This window comes from Podarcis gaigeae, assembly GCF_964106915.1.
Source record: "Podarcis gaigeae genome assembly, chromosome: 4".
In the NCBI taxonomy this organism is placed as follows: Eukaryota; Metazoa; Chordata; class Lepidosauria; order Squamata; family Lacertidae; genus Podarcis; species Podarcis gaigeae.
The window spans coordinates 90,493,438-90,514,908 of NC_139677.1; the positions used below are offsets into that span (position 1 = coordinate 90,493,438).

At 43.4% G+C, this 21,471-nt stretch overlaps 1 protein-coding gene across 2 annotated transcripts in view; it reads left to right on the forward strand.

The window, feature by feature from the left end:
* SESN3 (sestrin 3) overlaps positions 1-20,567 on the forward strand; it is a 65,805-nt gene extending 45,238 nt beyond the window's left edge. The window contains exons 4-11 of one of the 2 annotated variants that reach the window (XR_014563613.1): positions 559-741; positions 2,300-2,536; positions 4,194-4,341; positions 8,050-8,168; positions 9,285-9,475; positions 10,411-10,555; positions 11,037-11,567; positions 17,948-20,567. Coding sequence is in view for 1 of the 2 variants with exons in the window: in XM_083736917.1 (XP_083593043.1) it covers positions 559-741; positions 2,300-2,536; positions 4,194-4,341; positions 8,050-8,168; positions 9,285-9,475; positions 10,411-10,555; positions 11,037-11,123 (1,110 nt within the window). In the remaining variant the exon portion in view is untranslated. Of the gene's footprint in view, positions 1-558; positions 742-2,299; positions 2,537-4,193; positions 4,342-8,049; positions 8,169-9,284; positions 9,476-10,410; positions 10,556-11,036; positions 13,557-17,947 lie in introns of those variants that run through there. The other variant, XM_083736917.1, reaches the window with a different exon arrangement.
* Positions 20,568-21,471: the final 904 nt, after the last annotated feature.

The following is a 21,471-nucleotide window of genomic DNA, read 5'->3' on the forward strand; positions in this document are numbered from 1 at the left end:
CCTCTTTAAATTTCTATTTAAAATAAATAAAATGCAAAGCATAGTCCTTAAATAGCCAAATCCTGCAAGTAGTCAAAATATATTACTTAGTGTTCAAATGTTCAAAGTGTTTCACATATAGTAGTCTGTCAACAACAATCTATGAAGTCCTGTAAAAATGAATCAATATTCTTATCCCCATAGTGCAGAGGGGAGGACTGAGGCTGAAAGCTGGTGGCTTTCCCAAGGCCACATTTTGAATTCACGGCAAGATTTGAACTAGGGATTTGGCTGGGAGTGTCCTGGCTGCTCGCTAGGGCATGCTTGCAGATGTTCAGTATGCACATTTATCGCTTGCTTGGTTTTAAAAATAATGCTTTTCAAAACAGGTCTCTTGCTCTATCAACTGCCATTCTGTCAGAGAAAATGAACTGGAATTTCTTGCACATGTGTTTAATGCGTGGTTCTCCACCTTTATGACAATGCATTTTTCTCTCTTGTGCCTGCGCTCTCCTCCTTTCCTCAAGGAGAGTAGGCAGGTTTCAGTCAGCTCACTTTCATCTTTGTTTCCGACTCCAGGCTGCTGCCAGGCACCAGTGTTCCTACCTTATAAACATGCATGTGGATGAGTTCCTGAAGACTGGAGGGATCCCAGAATGGCTGAATGGTTTGGAATACGTTCCACAAAGACTGAAAAACCTGAATGAAATCAATAAGCTTCTTGCACATCGACCCTGGCTAGTTTCAAAAGAGCACATTCAGGTATTTACTACAAATGAGAAACGCTCCAGTATTTGCATATGTGTAAATTACTACGGTGTTTATGTGTGCGTTGTTGTTTTTTAAAAGGAATTAGATCTGGGAAGGAGAGAATCTCATTCGAACGTCTTCTTTTTTAACCTGGTGAACTTGGCTTGGGTTTGTTTGCGTGAGGTCCTTGGAGCCAATTTCTTTGTAGGGACTTTCTTCTGCAGTGGGCCTGCCTAGGAATCCTATTTAAGCTTTTTTCAGAAGAGTGGTGTAATGGCTAGGTAGTTTTTGCTCAAGCAATAACAGGGGGAGAGAGAGAAGTCAGTGATTTTTTAAAAAGAGCATCCAGGATACAGAAACGGCCACTTAGAATCCTGGTTAAAGGCACAAGAGCCCATAGGAGCATAGGAAAATGCCTTAGGCCAGTGGTCCACCTTGGTATATCTAGTTCAGTAATGTTTACACTGGCTGGCAGTGGCTCTGCGAGGTGTCAGGCAGGGGACATTCCCAGTCCTACCTGGATTTGGTACAGATTGACCTTGGGATAATGTGTATACAAAGCAGATGCTCGTGTCGCTGAGCTATGGCCTTCCCATCTGTTGCCCAGAAAAAGGTAAGGGTTGGAAAAGGATGGTAGCGCTTAAATAGTGCTTGCTTGTGACTTTTTAAAAAAAATATCTTATTTATACATTTCACTGATTTTAAAATCATTTTGACATTTTAAAACTTGACTTCTTTCCCCCTCTTTCTGTGGTTCCTTAAATTTATTTTTAATATCTTCTGCATATCCAAATTAACTTAACATGCTCATTTATTTATCTTCTTTACATATATACCCTTATGTAGCTTCAGGTTATTACAAAAATCCTGGCCAGTGTTTCTGTTTGTTTACAATATATATGTAAATATTCAATAAGCCATTTCCATTCTTTTATAAAAAGTTTGTTATCTTGATTTCTTACTCTTCTGGTAAGTTTCGCCATTTCTGGGTATTCCATAAGTTTTTGTATCCATTCTTCCTTCTCTGGGACTTCTTTTTCTTTCCATTTCGGGGCAAGTAACATTCTTGCCACTGTAGTCACGTACATGAATAAATTTCTATACAATTTAGGTAGTTCTATCCCTATAATTCCCAAGAGAAAGGCTTCTGGGTATTTTTTTACAAACGTTATTTTTGACATCCTTTTCATTTCATTGTATAACATTTCCCTTAACCTTCCTACAAGACCACCACATATGATAAAAAGAACCTTTTTTCTCTTTACATTTCCAACACTCATCTGATTTGGTTTTATACATTTTTGCAAGTTTACTTGGTGTTAGATGCCATCGATATATCATTTTCATACAATTTTCTTTTAAACCATAGCATGCTGTAAAACATTTTCCCTTGTGACTTGGCAGCCTTCTGGCATCATTTGATGTTGATGCTCCCAACTTACCCCTCTCAAAATGGAAACTTGGAAGAGACTAGATAACTGTTGCCTTCCTGCCACTGGAATATTCCGTCTCCTTCCTGTGTCTGCATCTAACATATATGCATATGTCTTCCTTTTTTCATCCGTTTCAGAAACTTGTCAAGACCGGGGAAAATAATTGGTCTCTTCCGGAACTGGTGCATGCTGTGGTCCTCTTGGCACACTACCATGCCTTGGCAAGCTTTGTCTTTGGTAGTGGCATCAATCCAGAGAGAGATCTTGATACCTCAAACGGCTACAGGCTCATATCAGTTAACAACTTCTGTGTCTGCGACCTTGCCAACGACAACAACATCGAAAACGCGTCCCTCATAAGTAACAACTTTGGGGTTAGTGTTGCCAGATTTTCTCTCTCTTTAATTCCCATTTTGCTTGTCCCACTTTTTTTTCTTACTTTTTTGGAAGGGGTTTGCAGGGTGGAGAGGAGGTGCGTTTACTGCTTGTGGTTGAGAGATCAGCTTTTTCCTGTGTTTGTCAGGGCTGGGGAATAGGGAGCTGAAACGCAAACCCCAGAAGAATTAGGATCCGAGTTGGGTGGGGTGTTGCGGGCAGATCCGAAAGGGAGGTCAGTTGTGAGGCAAGCTAGCTCTGCAGGATAGAATCGAGATGTCCGTTTCAGGGGAGGGGAAGCAACACTAGACTGCAAACGCAGCACTAACATGAAATACATTTTTCTTTCGCAAATTGTAAGTGGTGCAAACTCTCACCGGAACACCACTTTGCTACTGCTGGTCTACGGCCATAAAGAATTGATTGAACACTACTTCGCTCCTCCCTCCCAGCCCTAGTTCCCCACACCTTGGTGTCTTCACTGGAACCAGCAAAATGACAGGCAGTCTTTAAAAGAGCCTTATTCTGTTGCCCATGCAATGTCTGAGGTTGCATCTGAAAGCACTTAATAGCCATGTGAGGTCAGGAGGAATCAGTGGGTTGCTGGGGGGGGCAGACCCATGCCAGAACATGGGAGGATCATGTTACTCCTTTCTTCTCTGTTGCTCAGTTCTTCTCCTCCCAACATCTGGATGATCATAAACATTTTCACCCTCATCCTTAGGGTGACCAAATTCTCCTCTGCTACCGTTTTTATTCCAAGTGACAACAGTCTAGTTCCATCCTGTTCCAACCAGAGCCTGACCCTTTTGTATAGCCCTAAACAGCAAACCTTTCTAGAGGAAGGAGCTACAAAGAGCTCTTGGGTTCTTCCAGACGACTAAAAATTGCCATTTCTAAGATGGCTTTCGCATTCCTTACCAAGGATTCTGCTGGCCGTATAAATCATGCTATTACGTTTACGAAACGTCAGTAGGCAGAGGTAACGAATGGTTTTCATGCTGTAATAGTGACTTACTTATGAAAAGAAAAGTAGTTTTCTCAAATGATGTGTCACAACCTCTTTGGGATACTAAAAAGGGGGGGGGGATCAGATATCATTGTTTGACTGGCTTAGAGTAAAGTGATACAGGTAGATTGGAGGCAAAAGTGACAGTGTGCGGACTCTTAGGGGCTGAACTGGCAAATGCACAACAGCATATTGGATTGGAATTTGCAAAGAAGAGCCTGGCACAAAAGAACTAAAGGAACGGGCTGGGTATGGTCAGAGCTTGTGGGTTCTGCAGCTGCATTGCAAACACAGAAAGTGATTCTAGACCCAAAAACAAGCTTCCGGAGGTTCTCTGCTTTCATTTTAAAACAGAAAGGAAGTTCCTTTCTCTTAACTGCTTTTACAATACACTTAAACATCTGTGGGCAATGCCTGCTGAAATTCCGTTAGCCAGAGGAGTGCCTGGATCAGATTGGTAGGATTCTTTAATGGGCCCCAGGAACGTTTGCACGATTTAGGCAGTGCACAAAACTTGGTGCGATTTTAAATCTGTTAGTGCATGCAGTGCACAGACCTGAGCGTCTCCCCAAAAATTTGAGTATGGAACCGGGGGCTGGAGAGAGAATGATCTGTATTCAATCCTGAAGGATGTGATGTGTTTCTAGATCTCAGATTCTTTAAGTGAGCTGGAGGCCCTGATGGACAGAATGAAAAGGCTGCAGGAGGAGAAGGAGGACGAGGAGGCCTCTCAGGAGGAAATGGATACTCGCTTTGAAAAGGAAAAGACTGAGAGCCTCCTGGTTGTCACTGAAGGTACTGCTCCTTTCCATTTTAGTTGCTTTCGTTTAATCCAGTTTTCAGAGGTTTTGCTGAAGAGCAAAAAAAACAACCAAACCAAGTTAAATAAAAACAGCTGAAAAGGCAAACAAGCATTCCACTTTTTGATGTTTGATTGGAGCCAAGTTATACATGCAGAGGAATCCATTTTACCTGGAATACAGCTATATCCCACACTAGGTCAGAGGCTGCCTGTTTCATAGTATCAAAGAATTGAAGCATTGGAAGGGACCCCGTGGATTATCTAATAGTCCAACCCCCTGCAATGTCCAATGTGGGATTTGAACCCACCACCCTGAGATTGTAAGAGTCTCATGCTCTACCAACAGAGCTATGATTGCTCACCTGTTAGAAGAACAACAACTTGCCCATAGAAAAGTAGCTTGACAGCCTCTAGTTTAGCCTTTTTTCTGACATGTTACTGTTAAAAAACGAAATAAACTTGTGGAGAGTTTTGGAACATTCTCAGGCTGATTAACCACCTGTGGCTGAAGCAGCACAATAATATCTAGAAGGCTGATCCACAGGGCCTTCTTCTGTAGGTAAATAATCCTTAGGAAAGAGGTTTATTTGGGACCTTGAGAAGATTTCAGAGTGGCCTTTACACACTTGACATGAATAACTGAGCCATCTTTGTGACATGTATGCCTGTTTTAACAGCAATAATATTTGCTTTGGATGCCCCAATAGCTTATAAGCGTATGTGCATATAGAAAATACCTTTTTCTTATTGCATCCATGCTATAAATGTTTAGAGAAAGAGAACTTGTCAGAGCTGCAAGCGAAATGCCCATAATTGTTCAGATGTTAGTGTCTGAAGTAGAATGGTGGTTTTGACATCTGGTTCAGGTGGAGTTGACATTTATTAGCAGAACATTTGCTGGGTGGAGAGTTTGACCTTGAATTTAACACCTTAGATCACTTTCTGCATCACACTTCTGTGCTGCTTGAGTCCTGTGTTTCCAGGTGAGTCCCAGTTCAACCCAACACGGGGCCAGTTGAGTGATGCATTAAAATGCTGTAGCCATAGAGGAAGGTGGCAGTCTTGGGAAAACCAAAAAGGTTGGCGGGCAACTGTTGAAGACCAAAATGGCACATCAGCACCAGACAATCTTATGTTGAAACCAATCCAGACGCACATGATGCTTGAAGAGTTAATTTAAAGATATTGCGAAAGATTTTAGATTTCGAAAGTGACTGGTGGCTAACACAGCCTAAGAAACTCAGTTAGAAAGTGGTCCGTTTTTTATTTTGTGAACCAAAAATCTCCTTGTGCCTCTTAGAATGGAAGAGTTCAAAAGAAAGCAAGGAACCTTAAGGTGGAAATTATTTCACCCCTGACAGTCAGCGTCTAATAGCCTAGTCATTAAAAGAAGCAGAAGCAGGCATGGACCTCCTTTCTGCATTAGTTCAAAACAGATTGCAGGAACCAGGAAACAAAGGATAAGCCCAGGCTCAATAGCTCATTTCCCCCCCAACTGCACTGAGGACCTATTTGGATGGTTGCCAAGCTGATTTCTTCCCACACAGATTTATGTTTTGATTGGCTAATGAGCCAGAAGGGAGGATAAAGGCAGCCTTGTGATTCTTGGATCAACTGATCCCCCCCCCCCAGGGGTAGTGATTTTTCTAGCAGTAGACACAGGAGACTTTCCCCACCCAGGCTCATTAGGGCTCCTGAAAGTGAGCCAAGCTGGACCATCAAGGTCAACTGCAGTAACTTTGCAGCAGTCAGCTCTCCGGACGGAAGTGTGATTAATGCGCTCAAGCCGCTTGGCAGGCAGGAGGCAACGAGGTGGAGATCATCTCTGGGTGACAGCAACTGGCCTTCCTTAGTACTGGTGTTGCTGAAGTTCTTCCATGGTGCTTGGCTACATAGCCATAAATCAACTTGCTGAACCCTTCCGCTCTAGCCAAATGGCTCTAATTTAAAGGGTTGGGTCGCCTGGATTTCTTTTTTCAGTGCATCTGATATCCCACAGTGCATGACGCCAGGGTGGTTCATGATTGTGCCTTACTAATTCAACAGGGCTAACAATGATTACTGCCAGACATGCTCAGGCTGTGACATCTCTTGTCATGTGAATGGCTGGCAATCTTGAAACCCAGGATTGGCATCATGAGAAAGGACCTCTGTCCTTCTACAGGGGCTTTTCCTCTTCTAAAAGTGAGCCCCAGGGCTTAGGCAAACACCCCACTATGATACACAACCATTGCTGTGATTTGAGGCTTATGTGTGCATATACCTGTTCAAGTAGCCTCTGTTTAGCTGGTCCCTATCCATCCCCTTTTCTGGACTTAGGTCTGTTTTATTAATTAAATGTCTACTCCAGCTTTCCTCCAAGGAGCTCAAGCTTGCATGCATTTCTCCCTCCCTCCCTATTTTATTCTTGCAACAACCCTGTGAGGTAGATTAGACTTAGACACTGTGACTCGCCCAAAGTCACCCAGTGAGCTTCATACCTGAGTGAGGATTTGAACCCTGATCTCTGAGGTCCATTCTATTCATCGAGGAGCAGGGCTTCCTTGCCCAGGCGTTGTGTGCATAAGGTCTTATTCAACTCTAAGCTTCTGTGTGCAGTGTGGGAGAGCACAAGACCCCCAAGCCTTGGTCCCATACCATTGCATGTATATACTGCACAGTATTCCTACTAACCAAGTATAATATTTATGATCACCTGGTTCTTAAATTTGACTTAAAATTTGACTTAAAACAGTTAAAACAATGTCTTTTAGAATAATAGAATTCTAGAGTTGGAAGGGACCCCGAGGGTCATCTAGTCCAACCCCCCGCAATTCAGGAATTTTGCCCACAGCCATCCCTGGGTGGGCTAGAACCACCAGCCTTCGGGTTGGTAGCCAGACAAACTGGCCCATTGCACCACAGGAGGGCTCTTCCATTCTTGATTACTTTGAACATCTCCAGTCTGTTTCCTATCGGCTCCTTGCATTGCCTCAGGGTTGGTTAGTTAGTTAGTTAGTTAGTTAGTTAGTTAGTTATTAATCTCACTCCTCAGATGTCTCAACATGATGTACAGAATGCAATGAAAATGCAAAAAAAAGAGAAAGTTTAAAACAATATAGCACAATAGGTAGGTTTAAAAGCAATACATAGTAGACACTCATGGCAGAAGCCACCTAGCTGGGAAAACTTGTTGGAACAAAAATGTCTTTGATTGTTTCCAGAAGACACAGCAAGTGGGTGTCTATTGTGGTTCTACAGAAATGTTATTGCTCAGAACAGGGGCAGCCACACTATCCAATTCCGGTGTAGACCCATTGAAATTAATGCACATAAGTTAGTCATATTGATTTCAACGAGTGAGTAGGACTAGCATTGGATTCAGCCCTCAGCCTCTATTATGTGTATTCAGTGGGGAACAAATCTTCAGCGGCCTCTGTTGTTGTTGTTGTTGTTGTTTTCCTGGCACTGACCTTTAAAAGGTCAAGCGGCTAACCCAAATCAGAGCCATTGCTTTACTTCCGTATGTAGAAGTAGTGCCATGAAGAATAAAATGGAATGCCACTCCAGAGAATACTTCCCATAAAGTACCTTATTGTTTATTTTTAATCGACAAGATTTATATACTGCTTAATTGACAAAAGAAGCTTCTAAGTGGTTTACATCTTGGAGGAGGAATGAGAAGAGTACACTTAATTGGCTTCAATATTTTCCTTTGCCAGCATTTGATGATGAAATAGTTTCCACAGCCGACGTTTCACGCTACGTTGAAGATCCTGGCTTTGGGTACAAAGACTTTGCCAGGCGGGGTGAGGAGCATCTTCCAACTTTTCGAGCCCAGGTGCGTTTAACATGGTGTAGCTTACATTTGTAACCCTCTGAAAAACCAGTTGGTTGATTGCATGAGGTGAGAATGCAAAGTTTCCAGATAGCACGCTCACCGCAGGAGAAATCGCAGCGGCTCGGATCTAGACATAAGTGAATTTAAGGAAGTTTGTGGGACTTTTTCCCACCTGCAGCCATGCATGTCCCCCCAAAAGCCTCAGGGGCATGAGGACATTCGCTGAACAATGTGGAATGGGGCATGGGGGCTGCTGAGGGAGTGGAGAATTCATCCCAAATCAGGCAGATAATCCACCCAGTTTGGGGCCACCCATGATCTGATTGAGTTCAGTAAAATAAATATCACCTTGGAAGCTTCAGAAATCCCTGGCTGTCTTACAATGCCTTGTTAACAGTGCAATCTGACTTGGAAAAACATAAGAGCCTTTCTCCAAATTACCCTGATTTGCTTTGTAATACAAGGTACAAACAAAGCCACTGCACACCCCTATTATCTACGTGGGTTTAATGTTCACTCTTAATATACCTGTCACAGTTACCACAGCTGAAAAGTCATTTCCCAAAATTAAGCTGCTCAAAACTTCCACATAATGGTCAGTGCAACTTAAAGTTGATTCAAGACAGGCGTTCATGACTCGCTGTTCTTTCAGTAGAGAATAAACAAGTACATCAGTTGGGTATTCCCAAAATCACAACAAGTTTGCTCATCTCAGAGCAAGAAAGAGAAGGTTTTGCATTAGAATTGAAAAGTTATTGGTTTTTAAAAATAAATAAATTGGTTTTCATATTCTAATATAACTTCATTGTGTCAATTATTATTACGTATAAATTTGCACTTACAGTTTATATACATTCTGATGGTACACGGTTCCTACAATTTCTTCTCTTGATAATGCTTCACCTCCGATCAGAAGTATGCATTTGGATACAAGTGCATAATCAGACTAAATTGGGACCCCCTTGCCCAATGCATTTCACACAAGGGCACACAACAAATTGTGACCTCCGCTGTTTTGCTTCAGCAGCAGAACGGCATCGTGTGTCTTCAAAACCATTCTGCAGTACTGCTCAAACATGCCACGTACAAATTGGTAGTCTTCGTGCTTTTTTGCAGGACTATACCTGGGAAAACCATGGATTCTCCCTTGTGAACAGGCTTTATTCCGACATTGGGCATCTCCTGGATGAGAAGTTCCGAATGGTCTATAGCCTCACGTACAACACTATGGCCACGCATGAAGATGTTGACACAACCATGTTAAGAAGAGCTTTATTTAATTATGTTCACTGTATGTTTGGAATCAGGTATGTCACCAACTGATCCGGCTAGATAAGTGCACTTCTGGAGGTATTCTGTAGCTGGGGTGCTTCAGGTTCAGAATGCAGCTACGGCTTATATTAAAGAGGCTTGCATGTCCTTGGTTTCAGGAATGAAGTTGGGGGCTAGGATTGGACCAGCGGTTGCATTTTGCTTAGTGCAGGCCTAAGCATTCACAATAGCATATTTCAAGTGGAAGGGAGAAAGAGTGGATAAAAGGGTAAAATCATTTGTCTTCCCTCCACCCTGTAAGGTGTTTGCAGTATTTATCAGCATAAATACAGGGACAACATGGGTGATGTTGGGGTGGACAAAGTATTCTTAAACCAAGCAGAACAGTAAATTTAGACACACTCATGCAACATGTGTTCTGGAATCAAAGACCCCCGAGTGATTTCTCTAGGGTGCGTATAAAAATCTGATAACCAGTTATTTGGAAATTAATTGAACAGTAATCCTCTGAGTTCCCCTTAGCTGTTCAAAATGACTTCCAGGAAGCCAAAGGGCTGTGCAGTCCATTTCCACCATAGAAATGTGTGTGTGCTCAGGATGGGAGTCGTGGTTGTCATCATCTGAAGCCTGTCAAATGTACAGTGTGAATTGGGCCCCAAGAATCTACAAGGGTGTAAATTATATTCAAATCAATTCAGCGCATTATTCTTTGTGGCCTCTGTGCAGTTCCAAATGTTGGTTCTGCTGGCTACTGGAAGAGCTGTACAGGTCAGCCACCTGTCTTGCCCCCCTTCCTTTTGCAAATCTAGTTGAACAATACCAGCCTGGCTTTAGGAGACTTATCATCTGATCTTCAGGCAGATTTACCCCAGCATATGCTTTTTAAAAACAATTGTGCAGTAGAAAGGTGCTCTTTTTAAGATGTGCATTCTCAGAAAAGAGAGATTCAGGCCGGCTTAATCTTGCTTAGGTATGATGACTACGATTATGGAGAAGTTAATCAGTTACTTGAACGGAGCCTGAAGGTTTACATTAAGACAGTGACCTGCTACCCAGAGCGAACTACCAAGCGCATGTACGATAGCTACTGGCGCCAGTTCAAGCACTCGGAGAAGGTGAGTGTCTCATTGATGGATGCATGAACAAGTGTCTATGTGTAAACAGCAGAAATGGCATTGTTAAGAAGGGAAGCTTCCATATCCATAAATCCAAAGTTCATATTGCATTAATGTGAAGTTCTGCATTGCACAGCCACCAAGAGCGAAACTTTGGGGTTCCACATCACACCACTATGAAACACCCTGGGGAAATGAACACATTGGATTCTGTTGAATACCCACACTCCCACACACCCACACACACCGGCATGACAAGGTAGTACAAAAGATTGTCTCTGCGATGGCTTGTTCACATGCGCAAGTCACTGCGGGATGCTGCAGTCTGATGAGTGGTAAACCCATTTATCACAATCTCAACTTGGGAACGATAAAGCTGAAAGAAGTATAAATGCCCTTCGGTCGACTTCATGGTGAGCTACGGCATTTATGTATTTTTGAAAGATGCCATCATCATTTTTTGTTTGAATCTTTCCTGCAGGTCCACGTGAACCTTCTTCTGATGGAAGCGCGCATGCAGGCGGAACTCCTTTACGCCCTCCGTGCCATTACGCGCCACTTGACCTGAACCTCGTGGCAAGCGTGTGAAGAAAGCTTCCAAACAGATGTGCAGAAACACCTGCCTGTGGTGTAGCATCAGGTTATTGGATTCTCTAGTATCAAAAGCTGAAGCCGCCTTCCTAGCGGTGGTTAACGTGCAATGATCTATATATTTCCCCCCTCTCTTTTCTTGATGCTTAACATTACTAACGATAGCAAAAATAGCACTGAGGAACACTACTTCTTAAGTTGTTTCCAGTTGGAGTATTGGTCACAAACCCTAAAACGGTTTGTTATATTTGATTCTTTTGCTATTTCTTCTCACACTCGGAAGAAAAACACTTGTTGGTGCATCTTCTGAGATTCTGTACCTACCCACTTTTTCCTGCAAATGGAATCCAGAGCGAAGGATTTTATTTTATTTTCTCCTTTTAGTTCTTTCTAGAATATTAATGCAGCTTTCCTGAATCCAGTATGTGCTGTGTTTAAACTGAAGTGCTCAACTGGCTTATTCTTAGAGTTTTCTTAGAATTTTAGTACTTTGGCAGTAATTTGGAGGCTGTGTGAAAGCTGATGCAACTATTGTCTGCCTTTTTTTTTAATGTGAAAAGAACTGCTGCGAATCCTGCAGCGTGCTACTGAGACACAGCATTCAAATGCTTTTTTTCTGAATGAAGAGGGTTTTCTACCATATCCATTTCAACTGTACATAATCAGTTCAGGGATTGCATTCTTCTGTGTTGCCTACAATTGCTCTTTCTGCTGACCCGAATGATGCTTGAATGGTACTTACTGCCCAGCCAGCAAGGCAGTTTAACTTGGGATATCTGAACTTGCAGAAGTTTGACTTTAAGAGGTTTTTTAAAAAGTTTTGAAATCCAGGTTCGTCCTTAACTGGTTCATTGATCTGGTGGTAATGTGATGCGTGCAAATCCAGCACACGTACGCGCACATGCCGTCTGATCAAAGAAACCAAAAAGCAATCTGCAAGAGCACATTCTCTTAAAACTGTAAAGAGCTGCCTTGTGCTGAATCAGGCCACTGGCCTGTCTGTTCTGGTCCTCCAAAGTTGAGGGAAGAAGTCCTTCCCAGCCCTCTTACCTGAGATGGTTTTAACTGGAGATGGCAGGGATTGAGCCCAGGACCTTTCGCATGCAGAGCATGTATCAGTCGCTTAGCTAGATTTCCCCCTCCCCTGAAAGCTTTGCTGTCTTTTACTGAGTCAGACTTGTCTGTTCTGACCAGCAGTGATTCCTTGAGGTCTTGGGTCAAGATCGTCCCTAACCTTTAACTCAAAGTGTCGGAGACTGCACCTGGGACCCTTCTGCAAACGAAGAATGTGCTTTGGCCCCGAGTTGCAGTCTCTTTTTGCTCCACTGTCATCCCCCCCACCCTACTTCTTAATTCAAGGGTAATTATATCAGTGTTCAGTTAAAGCTTTGGGGAAATGGATTCCCGTCAAATATTTTTCAGAACGCTCTGCAATATTTTCAAGCTAAGAATCATGTTTCTCTACGTTGACATGAGTGAACAAAGGAAGTGCAATATTGAGCAGAAGAGCGAGCCTTTCCTTAACCAAGTCGCTGCTGAAATGTCCCGCTCAACATGGCCGCGGTGAAAAATGGCTTCTCCTTCCCAAACTTTGGTAGTGTTTGCTGCGAACAATCAGCTCCTACTCGAGCACCAAAGCGTTTGTTTAATCGGATGTCCCCAAGCCCTTCTACACTTTCCTTTTAGCCGGGGAGACCCCATGCAAGCTCCATAGAAATGAACGGAGGAGGTGCCAGAGCAGTGGTGGGCCGATTGGCTTGTGCCCATGGGCAGATGTCATTGTTGGGAAAGAGAAGCAGCCAAGAGAGTCCTGTCCTTGCATTGCTTGACTACTCTGATTACTTTTTCCCTTCAGGGCACAAATGTCTTGGTTTTTAGAGCTTTACCTTCTTGCATTAATGATCCAGTGAAGTGCCTAAAGAGAGGCCAGAAAGACAAGACATGATACTTTCACGTGACTGGCTTGCTTCAGGAAAAGCTAGTCTCAACTGAGTCCCCTTGAAATCAACGCCGCTTAGGCCCAGCAGGGCTTGGAGACCACCCCTTTGTGTCCCACTGCCAGAATCTGGGATCCAGGAAAGGAACCTTAACTTGCCCTCAAGCCTTTTGGGTAGTCTATAAAACGATTTAAGCCCCAGTCTTTTCCTCTCTTTTGATTTTTACAAGACTCAGTTGTGACTAACTTCTGCTGAATTGAGATTGATGTCAGATTTTGTGTCCCCCTTAATATTTATTTTTACCTGCGTTTATACACATTGGAAATGAATGAGATGGACCTTCATTCCAGTAGGCTGTAGAAAGCAATATAGAATAAGCTTGTACATTGACGACTTCTGCAGTGGTTTCTTTCACGAGAGCAATTTTGGAAAGTAAAAAAGGGGGTAGAGGAACTAAAGTTTGGATGTGGTTATTTTGCTGGGTTTATTTTAATTTTTTTTAAAAAAATTACTTGATCCTTCTCTCTCTTAACGGCTGTGATGTCGTGTGATTGTCCTGCGACACACACACCCCTTGGCTGCTGAAAAAATTGTTTGTTGCTTTGAAGAGACGTAACCTTCTGCGCTTGGAATTGCAGGCTGTTTTGACATGGAAACTCTCCCAGACGATATTGACACTACAGATTCGTATTGGCTGCATGTGTTGCTCCTCCTAAAGAAGTCTGGGAACTGCAGTTTGGAAATAGTGCTGAGGGCTTTCTATTAAAAGACACACACCCCCCCCCCACACACTTCCCACACCAGTTCAGCTTCCCAGGAAACTGTTGAAACCTGTTGGAGTCAGTAGTGTGTCTATATGTCCTTGGAAGGAAATGACTACATTGATGACAAGTTACTGAATGAGCGACGCATTGCTGCTGAAGATGAATGGTATTTCACTGTGCTGTCTGTGCATGTGAGAAACCTGGAGGGGTGGGTGGGTGTGTTTTAAAAAGCCGAATCAAAATCCAGCTAAAGTTAAGCGATTTGAAGGATGGCGTTGGATTTAACAAGAGCATTCAGCCATCTGCACCTGCGGTCTGCAATGGGATTGGCTTGTGCAAACGCTGCCTGCAACTTACCTTTATGGGTTGTGTTTAGCATGACGCCATTGCAGAAGCTGGAAGTGTACTGCCCTGACCCCTGTCCTGTCCAAAGCCGGGTTGATTTCAGTGGAAGCGTTTGAGGGCTCCATTGGAGACCCCCTGGGACTTTTAAGACGCTTAACCCTGACTGGATTTGAACTGCAGTGAGGTGCTGACAGGTCTCCACCAAACACCTCCCTGGTGATTGTGGGAGGGGGAAGAAGCAACGTCTGCCAGGGGAACTTCTGCCTCTTTCTTTCTTTCTTTCTTTCTTTCTTTCTTTCTTTCTTTCTTTCTTTCTCCCTTTGCTGTTGTTCCAGGCACTTTTTTGCATGTTGCAGAGAAAAGCCAGGCAGGGCGTGGACGCAGGGAAATCGGCTGGGGAAGGACTGAGCCCTCTGGCTCCACGGCTCTTCAGATATAACATCTGTCTTCACCTTTAGAGGTAGAGACATAAACAGACTTTGTATGTAACTGTAAGAGCTTAAACACTTTCTTCAGAGCAGTCGTGGCTTTTCTTCTTAACAGGGAGGCTGGTGTTCCAATTGCAGAAGCATTAGTGCCTTTTCTTGTAGACTTTTTTTATTATTCGAACTGAATAGTCATCTCAGTGAGAGGCAATTAGATTTTAAATCAAGAAGACTGTTGGTTTCTCTCTCTCTCTCTCTCTCTTTCTCTCTCTCTCTCTCTCTCTCTCTCTCTCTCTCTGTCTTTCTCTCCCTCTCCCTCTCCCTCTCCCTCTCCCTCTCCCTCTCCCTCTCCCTCTCCCTCTCCCTTCTGTGAAATATATATAAAGTGAATCCATTAACAGGAGCGTAAACTTGATTTCACATGATTTCAGACCTACATGTGGTATCCAAGGTTGGGACCTGCTGTTTTGAAAACCAGTTTGTGTTTTTTCCTTAGAAATAGAATGGCAAACTTGAATGTTAACAAAATGTTTCAAGGTGATGATGTTTGATTCAGAGTAGACATTTTTGTGGTCATGATCTGGTGCATAGCTTTATATACTCAAATGTGATGGGGTTGTGTGTGTACGTGTGTGTGTGTTTTTAAATGCTGACGTTCAGAGTAGGCATCCAAGTGAATATGATTGTACTTCTTTGCTTGACATATACCCCTTAAGCTCACAGATGTGCCAAATTAAAAAATGTGCAAAATCTATTTTTTTATAAAATAGCACATGTGAATGAATCGTCAAACTTCATGGATGTCAAAAATGTATATCATTCTTTCACAGTGTAGGCATAGTTGGGGGTTTGTTTTTCGTTTTTGTTTTGCTTCTTCTAGTATGGCTTTGGATTACGTGTCAGCAACTCGCACCCTTGGGCCAAAATCTGTCCTAGTTGTCAACCAAGGGGCAAAAGAGTGTCATAGGCTGCAGCCATTGGTAGCAGCAGGACTCGGCGGCAAGGGAGTCCCCCAGCAGGCTCTGTGGATTATATGGAAGGATATAAATCCCCAAAGTGAGGGAGGTGGGGTTCAGGCTGCCACTTAGTGCATAAAAAGGCCCCTCAAGTGCTTGTTCATTCCCTCTGCTATTTTTGTTGTGATTGCAAAAATAAAATATGGCTGCTTCAAGATCTTGTGTCAAGACCTCTCCCCACCCCTCCTTTTTTAGGTGGGAAACTGCATCAAATTTATTTGGGGTGGGAGACAGATCGGCTCACAGGTGGAATTGCACATACTTGGTAGAGAGAGAGAAGTTTCAAACATGAGCCTGCAAGTGCAGATGCAAGAAATAGGTGTATGTGTGGGGAAATTCTAGATTCTAGACCCAGTAAAGAAACAACCGAAAAATAAATAAATCAAGGCATATTGGTCAGGGGCAGGGGATCATGTCATTACTGCCCAGTTCCAGGTTATGTTTACTCTGAAGCAAGTCCCACTGTGTTCAGATGCCCTAATCAATTCACAGAACTGGCTTGCTTAAATAGTTTGGCGTTTGGTGTGCAGCGGGCTTCTGATTTGCAGCAGCTGCCGGGCTCAAAAGCAAATGGACTGTTATGTGATTTGATGTTAACCAAACAGATTTCTAGGTTCCCTGCATATTCGGCCTCCCCTCTGCAAGCACAGGCACACATAGCCTGGTTACTACTTGAAATTTTGCCCAAGGCTGATTTGAGGGTCTGATAGGTCATTAGAACTCCCATCCCACCTTTGTTTGCCCCACACTGGGGTGCAGCTGTTCATCGGTGTCTTAATGTTGTTGGAAGGCGGTTGAATGATACCTTTCTTGGCTACTAGTGCCAATCCACTCTTCTCAACTGAGTTGCTTCAATCGGTCATTGATAAGTAGCTGGTGCCACTGTGTGAATAGGATGCTGGACTAGATGGGCATTGGACTGGTGCAGCAAGGCTCTTGGTACACTGCCCAGCTAGTGTATGAAATCCCTTAAACCATGATGGGGTACACACTTAACACTCCCCACATTGAGGAAGGCATGTACAAACCTCCTGGCCAGATTTTTCAAACGAGTATGGTACCTTGCATCGTCGTCTTCTTTGGCGATCACACACAGTCGATTAAGATTGCCTTGGGTAGCATACTATTGGAAATTTCCTTGCTTAATCTGCCCTTCCAGAACTGGCCCATCTTAGTTAAGAGGGTGAAATTCCAACTGGCTTTGAACCTTCTTGCCCCCGGCTCCCTCAAAAGAACCATTTGGTTTTTTGATATCCCTTTTTCAAAATTCCTGACATTTTAAAAGAGTGCTTCCTTTGTTAGTAAGCAAAGGGTTCTTTGCACAAATAAAACAGAAAATTGGGCCTGCACAAAGGAGCACAGAGTCCCATCATACGAAGAGAAATTTTTAATGGAGATTTCTGTCAGAATGCTGTTGTTTGAGTTGGGAAGTTGGATCTGTGGTATTTTGGGCTCTGCTTTCTACAGCGCCAAATAAATTTAAAAAGTTTCACATTTCCCCCACAAACCTCTTCTAGATTTGTATGCTGTCAGGTCTATGCTTCAAAAGGTGGAGCATGGTCAAAAGGTGCACATCTTATGAGACAGGAATAATCAGAATTGGCATGTGAGGTGCTTGCACAACTGTAAGGATTTCCCACCTCTGTGGAGTGTACATTTTCCTCTGTAATTGGAGTGGCAGGACTAAATGAAGAGGGTGCCAGACTCCTGCCACAGATGTTTGTTACAAAGCAAGGAAAGCCACATGTGGATGTGGGGTTTTTTGTATGCTTGTTTTAGGCACAAGCTCCACAACCCTTAAGGCGCTTCCAGGCAGCCTGTTTGTTGAGCGCTCATCCAGATTTGTCTGCAGAGAGATGATGTGTGCTGTTTGTTGAGCCTTCATTCTGATATGTCTGCAGGGAGATTAGATGACTATTGTGTCACAGCAGGTGTTATTCCATGCTTAGCAGTGCATTTCCCTGCCGCTTCAGTTACTGCAAAAAAAAAATTGATCCTTTTGGGAAGCAGGTTTGTTGGACAAGAGCTCTCAATAAACTTCATGAATTTGCCAGCCTGTGATTGAATCCCACCTGAAAATAACAACCGTCTTGAAATGCCTCTCCTCTGGCTTCCCTGAAATAAACATTTTTCCGGACTGAGGCCTTCATTTTCTTAAATAACGACCCTCTGTATAAATTTGGTCACAAATGGGGATCTTCAACCTGTGGGTCCCCAGATGTTGTTGAACTACAACTCCCATCATCCCTAGCTAGCAAGACTGGAGCTCAGGGATGATGGGAGTTGTAGTCCAACAACATCTGGGGACCCACAGATTGAGAACCAATCCAAAGGAATGACCAGCTCCACATCTGCTTAGCTTCAACAGTTCAGCAGCCTCCCATGCCCCAAGGCAACATCCAGGAGCCCTTGCCTTTTAAATTATTGTGGAGTTTGGGAAATAAATGAATAAAACTTGCAGAGGCAGTAAAAACCTCAGCTGTATCAGTATTCTGCGCCACACTATTTTGTCTGAAATGCCAGCCCTCTCCCCTCCTTTCCCCTTAATTCTCGCTTCTGAGCTCACAGTAGAAAGGAGCTCCCTGTTTAAAGAGGTACTCAATTTAACCGAGCGTACAGTAGGCTGAGATACCAAAGCTATGGGCTGACCAGCCAACCATACAAGGGTAGGATCCAGCCCCCAAAGCACCTTTTTCTGCCCCCTCTCTCTTAGTAGCCCTATCAAATACATTCTGATCAACTTGGGGGTCAGATGTTTCTCCGTAGTTTCGCTTAGACGGCAGCAAAGCAATTGAATGTCCACCTACTTGTTGCTTGCACATTCCATCTGCAGCCAGAATGACCATCTCGGCACACATGAGCCATTTTTAAATATTTTGTTCAGCTTGGTCATCCCCGGGGTGGCAGTGGTACTGAGTGCTCTGGCTCCCAGTGAATGCCTGCAGACTATGGTGACCCATAAGCTGGCCACCCCCTGGTTTACATAATGCTTTAGTCCATGCATGGGGTTCTCTAGGGTAAAAACCAAAATGGTACCTGAACAAATGCAGGGTAGCCAAGCAAATTGACCTTTTTTTCTTTTCTTAGTTTGAAGTCCTATATGTAGCATGCTGTGAACGTCTTACCTGGTCTCTGCAAAATAATCAGTATTGATGTTGCTTTAATTCTTTTGGCTTCTTTTGTTTTTACACCCCCACCCTCCTTTTAAACGTAGTGTCTTTCTAGAAGCTGTGATAGGCCTTTGTGGTCCTTGACTTTGTTACTGTAACTTCTTCTTTTTTTTTAATAAAAAAAAAAAGTTTGTGAAATGTAGGGCTAACCCGAGTTGGATGATCCAGTCCTCCAAGGTTGCCCATTTTCAGTTTGTTCGTTCTACATTATGGCTGTACGTAGAATAAGCTTATCGATGATGCAAATTTAGGATTCGCACAGCTTTTTTTTTTTTTAACGTCCACGTGTATGCATTTTGTACGTGTGTACTGCGGGAGTGGGGAGAGAAAGGTGATGTGTTTTATATAGGCTTAAGCTTTTTCGGTTTATTTCTTTTCCCTTTTGTAAAGTAACTGACTCGGTAAAATCCATAGCCACTTAGGACTGTCCATGCTGAACAGACCTTGCTGTAGAGGCAAGATCACGTTCTTTGTAAGTTTCAAATAGTGACACCACCACACACACACACACCCCAATACCTGGGGAAATGAGCTCATTTTGCACCACACGAGGGGAAAGGTTGTTTCGAAACTGAGTACAGTGCTAGCTCTTGAATGGATGTGTTACGGGGAAATGCAAAAGTCTTTGTGAATGGAGGCGATGGCCTCCCATGATCACCCAGGAAGAACCACCATAGAGGTCTGAAACTAGACGGGCCAACGAGGCAGTCTTAACTAAGGCTGAGCTCCATAAGAAGGTGACAGGCCCATTTCCCTTGCCATCAAGGGATGCAGTTAGCCAAAAGCTATCCTGGGAGGGAAAAGGAGTAGGTCAGAAACTCCAAGGGTGGCAGCAATGGACCCGACATGTGTGTGAGAGCTTTCCTTGTGCAGAGAAGCTGACTAAAACAAATACACTCTTTCCTTAAGAGTGTATGCAACTCATTCAGCTGACGGTTGCCTCGCCAATTGGCTATTGGTTGCCTGTGGCTGGGCTGGGCCATCTTGGCGACAAGGAATTGAATGGCCCTGAAGGGTGGTGGGTTGAGAAGAGGCTAACAGCGTATCTTTACTACAACATATATGTCTAGGAGAACTCTTGTTATCTCAGGACAAGTGCAGGATAAAGCTCCTCTGGAGCAACAAAGCATTTCCTACACCCCAGAAATATTTAACTCCAGGAACAGCTGGAGCACTTGGGTGAACCCTAGATCTTGCCCACCCTAAAAGCACCACACCCTCGGGGTGCAAACCCATACACAACATGGGAGTAATCCCCACTGAGCTCACTGGGGGCTTAGCTATGAGTAGACAGGTATAGAGTTGCACTGTGCGTGTGTCTCTTGCTGCAGTTGTGTCGATTTTAGGACTTCTTGCGGACAGAACCAAGAGTTCAGCTAGCATTTTTCTGACATCAGTGGTTATTGGACAAGCCTATCCAACTGGATCTGTTTGTGTGACTCTTTTTCTTTCTGTTAAGCTTTTAGTTAACGCAACTTGAATTGTATCTGAACAGATGCGGAAGGAACTTTTTAGCGAGCTGAGACAAAAAGAAAAAAAACACACCATATTTTTCAATAAAGGAATTTGTGTGTGCATATTATTAACCTGTTAACAGCAATTCATAAAATCTGCACTTTTTATGAGGTTTTGAAAAATTCTATTTATAGGTACGGAACAATGGGGTTTGTTTAAAAACTGTATAGCATTTATACTTGCTGAAATTTCTTTCATTGTTATCGGTAGGAATTTTATTGGTTCAATAAAAACTGGCGAGAAACCCCACCCCTGTAATGTGGCGTGTCTTTCTTTCTTCAGTTCAGTGGCTCTCTTGGAAGGTGCTTTTGAAATTAATTTTATATATGGATTTGAGAACCGTCGCGCTGGATCAAAACAAAGGTCCATATAGTCATGAGAACACGAGAAAAGCCTCGCAGGATCAGCCCAAATGCCCATCTAACACACCATCCTATTCTCGAAGTGGTCAACCAGATAGGAAGCCCGCAAGCAGGCCATGATGGCAAAAGAATTGCTCCCATTAATGGTTTATCAGAGGCATGCAAAAGTGGAAGTAGAACATAGCCATCATGACTCGTAGCTACTGCTAGTCTTGGGGGGATAACCCCATGAAGTTGTCCAGTTCTCTTTTAAAGCCATCCAAATTGGGGGCCATCATCACTACCTCTGACCCGGAGCAAATTCCATAGGTTTTATTATGCACGGTGCAAAGTACTACTTTCTTTTGTCCTGAATTTTCCAACATTCAGCTTCATTAGATGTTCACAGGTTCTGGCCTTAGGAGGAAAACTGGAGTGTGCCTGATTTCACACATAAAAATTCAGTATTAAAACCCAGCTTTCCCCTCTCCAAGCCGGAAGCCAGTTGTGTGACATGAGAGGCTCAAAGGCAAGGTGTGGTGCAAGAGAGCCATCTACCCTTTTTGCCCCCCCCCCATTTGTGAATTAAAGGTAAACTGCCTCTAATCATGGAGGTTTTGTGCGGCTTGTCGTGACTAATAGCCATTAATAAGGCACATCTTCCATGGGTCTTATCTTTCTTTTAAAAGATTCTGGCCACCATCACGTATTGTGGTAATGAGCTTGTGTAAATCCCATGCACCTGGTGTGTAGAAGTACTTCTTTTGCCCTGAAACTTATCTCCACACAGCTTAATTAGAATGTAATTAGCT